Below are 5047 nucleotides of genomic sequence, written 5' to 3'. Positions count from 1 at the left end.
GGGTTTCACCCTGGCTGCGATGACAGCCGTTAATCGCTGTAGTTTGTCGCTCCCCGTGTGTCGAGCCCTTAACATGACAGGTGTTTCACTTTCATTGTCTAAGCCGTGTATTTCTTCTTAAATGTGTTGACAACAACAGAGAACTATTGGAAGTTTCTATTTCTCTTCTGTGTTTGTGATGCCAAGAAACCATTTCTGACCAAACTAGACTATTTCATTTTAGAAGACAAATGTTTGGAGAAGGTTCCAACCCTGGCTCTGAGGCAGGTACTTACTTGATATAATAGGGTACGTTGTTGGGCGAGACCCCCTGCTCGAATGGGCTTTCTACAGATGCTGAAAAAAACAACACAAGAGACAAGACCGTGACAAAATACACAAACAAACCCTTTTACATCATTACTGGAAGAAAACAAATGTAGATACTGTTCAGCAGKGGTGSGCACAGCTAGCTAAAAAGTTAGCTTTACTAACTCATAGGCTGCTAGCTAAAATATAGCTTTGATAATGCTAAAGAAGTAAATAAAAATTAGAGGAATTAAATGATACACAAGTAAAAATGAGCAAAAAAACTAAATGGTAAATGGACTGAACTTACATAGCACTTTTAGGTCCCCCCAGACCCCAAAGTGCTTTACACTTCAGACAGTTCACATGGTGCTTTCACCCATTCACACACACATTCACACACTGATGGTGGTAAGCTACATTGTAGCCACAGCTGCCCCRGGGCACATTGACAGAGGTGGAGCTGCCATGCATTGGCGCCACTGGACCCTCTTGACCACCACTAGTAAGAAAGGTGGGTAAAGTGTCTTGCCCAGGGATTCACACACTGATGGTGGTAAGCTACATTGTAGCCACAGCTGCCCCAGGGCACATTGACAGAGGTGGAGCTGCCATGCATYGGCGCCACCGGACCCTCATCAGTAGGCAAGGCGGGTGACGTGACTTGCCCAAGGACACAATGACTGAGATGGCTGGAACGGGGAATCGAACCGGTGACCTTCCGGTTACAGAACGACTCCCCTAATCACTTCACCCCCCACCCAAAAAAAAACTAACTAATGCTAACAGCTAATCGCTACCGGCTAAAACCACTGTTGAACTTAATCAACACTGTTGATTAATGCTTGTTAGATGATTTCTCTGCTTTAGGCTGATTTGTTGGTGTGCTGCTACTTGTGTTATATTAACTAGACAAACGTCAGCTGGACAACTCATTTTTTGTTTGTGTGAGTGGTTTTACTCACCTTGTGTAAGGCCAAAGTCCCTGTGAGCATCAGTGAGCTGCTTCAAATGGTCTTTGACAGAGATCTGAGAGAAAACACACACATACTGAGACAAAGAAAAAAATGTGTGGCATTTGCTTGATATCTGATTGAATTTCTGTTTTCCATGCTGCTAATGCTAATTCTACAAATTCTAATCCAAATTCTACTGTTGGTCAACCTGCTTATGCTAACGTGACTACTGTCAATTCAACTAACGCTAATAAAAATTCTACAAAGCTACATATGCTAACAAGGCTAATGCTAATTAAACTAATGCTAATAAAAATCAAACGAATGCTAATTCTGCTTAATCTGATACTACTATTATTTATTAATTTTTGTTACTTTTTGTTTGGCTAATGTTTTTCTTTTTTTGCTAACACTTTTTTTGTTTTGGATAGTGTTTAAAGCATTTAGTTTTTAGTTAGCTCCTAGCTACTTTCACTTTTTTAGCTACTGTTCTGTTATTTGTATTTTTTGCAACTGTTCTGCTCGCTTTAGCTTTTAGTATCAATTCTACTCCTTATAACTTCTGTGCTTATTTTATTAACACTCAGTTTCAGTGTTTTTAGCTGATTTTAGCAAAGTCATTTGGGTGAAAACAAACCAAATATACACAGAAAAACGCAGAGGGAAGAAGATGATTATGAAGCAGTGAAGGTGTAATTGTAGGAGAAATCGGAGTATGCAGGCTGAATGAAATGAAAGTGTCAAACAAAGCTGCATTTCAGATAATTGCACCAAATGAAGGTCAATGGGTCGATTTACATCCTAGCTCAATGATTTCCATGTAAATCCATTTAGAAAAAAAATGGCTAAAGCCAAATTTGTAGGAGTGCTTTTATGAAGCTTAAGCTTTATTTCAGATTTATTTGACTTTAATAGGAGCATTGTAACACGATCTTTTTCAGGACCCCGAGAGATGACGTCATCTACTGTCGATTTCTATTATGGTTAATGATTCTTTTGATTTAGATTATTTTTGTAATAAATTCTTAAGGACAAATTCGGTCACATTCTCAGAGTAAATACCATGGTACAGAATTCCTTGTAACTAATAAAATTCCACTGCAGTGGTTGAGTTCTGATTATAAAWGGGTGAATAAAATTAATCATTAAACCAACCTAGTGGCCCAATTTTAAGAGAGCTTCATAAATGTAGGAGAGTCATCTTTACATCCCTGTTCACCACCACATCTTAGCAACATAGCCATAAATAAATCTGCATGTCTTTCACAGGAATTAATTTATTTACAGATATGTACGTGCACAAACATGTCAGATGTACAACAAGTATATGGATTTTCACTTTTTTTTCTTTTTTTCACAATTCTATAACAGTTRTAAACTAAGAAGTGGAAAATTTGTGGAAATAAGATAAGTTTCAGAAAGTTCCACAAAAATCAAAAAATTCGAGTAGGAGACACCATTGCAACATTAGTTGAACATTTAGTGATAAAATTCCCTAAAAGCTAAATTATGTTATGTGAAAATGTTAAAAGATCTCAAAATGTCAGTTCAGTCATGTAAAGTTTAACTGTCTGCCACATTTAAGCTGGGTGTAACCATTCATTTCACAAATGTTATATACAATGCACAATGTAATGCTACCAACACTCATAACACACTATTGTTAAATGAGCTACAGGCCTTGCTGTATTCTTTTAATAGGGTTTCTCAAATCTGCAGGAGATGCAAAAAAGTCCTGACTAAAACCGGAAGAATAACTGGTAAATCATGATAGAACTTCAAAGCTCACTCACAGACACCCTTGAAAATATGTAAATTTCTTGAAAATTATTCCAGCTGAAAAAGTCCAGGTGTAAAAGAACACCTTGTAATATAATATAAGTTTCAGGAACAGTGAATAAATAGACCTGATACGGCTAAACTCTCTACATCTACCGTATAGACACAGTTCTGGTAAACACGTTATTTATTTTTCCACAGAAAATACAGTTTTAATCACTGGAGACCAACTGTTGTTGGCAGAAGTTGTTAAGCTGATAGACTGAGATGAGTTACAGTCTGTCATTGTGGACAGATTGTCTGACTCACCATTCAGCCTTTCATCTGCTACAGAAATGACACAATGTGTGGAAGAACGTGATAAAGAGACACCCGTGGCATGATATGAGGAGCAGATGATGGTACAAGCATGAATGACTGGTCCTTTTAATAAATTCTGAAATTTACCTTCAAGTCCACCTCATCCAGTTCGATTGTGCCTGAGTTGTTTTTCCCCGTTTCCACAGTAACCTAATTAGAATCGTACAAGAGAAGTGTGGGATTGTTGAGGCGCAATTTGTTGCCACGAGAGACGGCACTGTGTCCCCGTGTAGACCATCAACGGCAGGCCTTTAGGTATAAAAGAACACTATGAACTCAATCAATAGTCCTGAATCTTCAGTCCCTCCCCCAAAACACACAGACAGTGGTGGGCATGGTTCTGCTGAACAGATAATAGATAGTACTGGAGCTAATTATTTTGTTTAGCAGATTCACATTTTTCACTAACTGTTAGCAGACCAATTAGCTTCTGCTAAATGAGGATTTGCCAATGTTAAGTTCACTAACAGCTMGCTAACAAGCTAACGTCAACAGGATTGTGTCAGTCCCACCAGTCYTCAGCTGAAGGGTACAAAGACTGAGACAGTTGTCTTAGTGGTTAGCTGTAATTGTCACAGTCTGCTAAYTTTTTGTGTGTTTCGCAGTTTAGCTTCAAAGAAGCTATAGTTTTAATTAGGTGATTGACTTAGCAAAGCTAACTTGTCAGTTAGTTGTGCCCACCACTGATCACACATGAAAGGTCTTGATCAAGATCTTAAGAYCACTTGAAAAATGGCAAGAATTCATATTTTGCACTGTTGGATCTTAAAAAGCTTCCAAATGGAGCTTTAAAAGAAGCAAAAACATCAAAGGAGACATTTTATTTTAAACAACCATTAAACTGAACTAGACATCATCAGGTTCATCACCTGATATAAAGGTTAAGACCATAGTATTTAAAAGCCTAAATCTTTACAGAAATATAGATTCAGTGTCTCTATCAGGTATACACAGTGTCTCTGTCAGGTATCCAAAGTGTTTTTGTCAGGTATCCTCAGTGACTGTCAGGTATMCAAAGTGTCTGTGTCAGGTCTACACAGTTTCTCTGTCAGGTATCCACAGTGTCTCTGTCAGGTATCCAAAGTGTCTGTGTCAGGTATCCTCAGTGTCTCTGTCAGGTATCCTCAGTGTCTCTGTCAGGTATCCACAGTGTCTCTGTCAGGTATCCTCAGTGTCTCTGTCAGGTATCCACAGTGTCTCTGTCAGGTATCCACAGTGTCTCTGTCAGGTATCCTCAGTGTCTCCGTCAGGTATCCACAGTGTCTCCGTCAGGTATCCTCAGTGTCTCCGTCAGGTATCCACAGTGTCTCCGTCAGGTATCCTCAGTGTCTCCGTCAGGTATCCACAGTGTCTCTGTCAGGTATCCACAGTGTCTCCGTCAGGTATCCTCGGTGTCTTGGACAGGTATCCACAGTGTCTCTGTCAGGTATCCTCAGTGTCTCTGTCAGGTATCCTCAACGTCCCACAGTGTCTCCGTCAGGTATCCTTGGTGTCTTGGACAGGTATCCACAGTGTCTCTGTCAGGTATCCTCAGTGTCTCTGTCAGGTATCCTCAGCGTCTCTGTCAGGTATACACAGTGTCTCTGTCAGGTATCCACAGTGTCTCCGTCAGGTATACACAGTGTCTCTGTCAGGTATCCACAGTGTCTCCGTCAGGTCTACAC

At 39.6% G+C, this 5047-nt stretch overlaps 1 protein-coding gene across 1 annotated transcript in view; it reads right to left on the bottom strand.

Moving 5' to 3' along the window:
- Positions 1–5047, bottom strand: part of LOC106533735 (dystrophin) — a gene marked incomplete at both ends in the record, with an annotated part of 132044 nt that overhangs the window by 16625 nt on the left and 110372 nt on the right. Inside the window, 2 exon segments of the mRNA XM_014030160.1 lie at positions 276–336; positions 1254–1317. Coding sequence (XP_013885614.1) covers positions 276–336; positions 1254–1317 — 125 coding nt within the window.

The sequence above is a fragment of the Austrofundulus limnaeus genome, unplaced genomic scaffold (genome assembly GCF_001266775.1).
Source record: "Austrofundulus limnaeus strain Quisiro unplaced genomic scaffold, Austrofundulus_limnaeus-1.0 Scaffold1010, whole genome shotgun sequence".
Classification (NCBI taxonomy): domain Eukaryota; kingdom Metazoa; phylum Chordata; class Actinopteri; order Cyprinodontiformes; family Rivulidae; genus Austrofundulus; species Austrofundulus limnaeus.
This window is presented reverse-complemented; position numbering and strand designations above follow the sequence as displayed.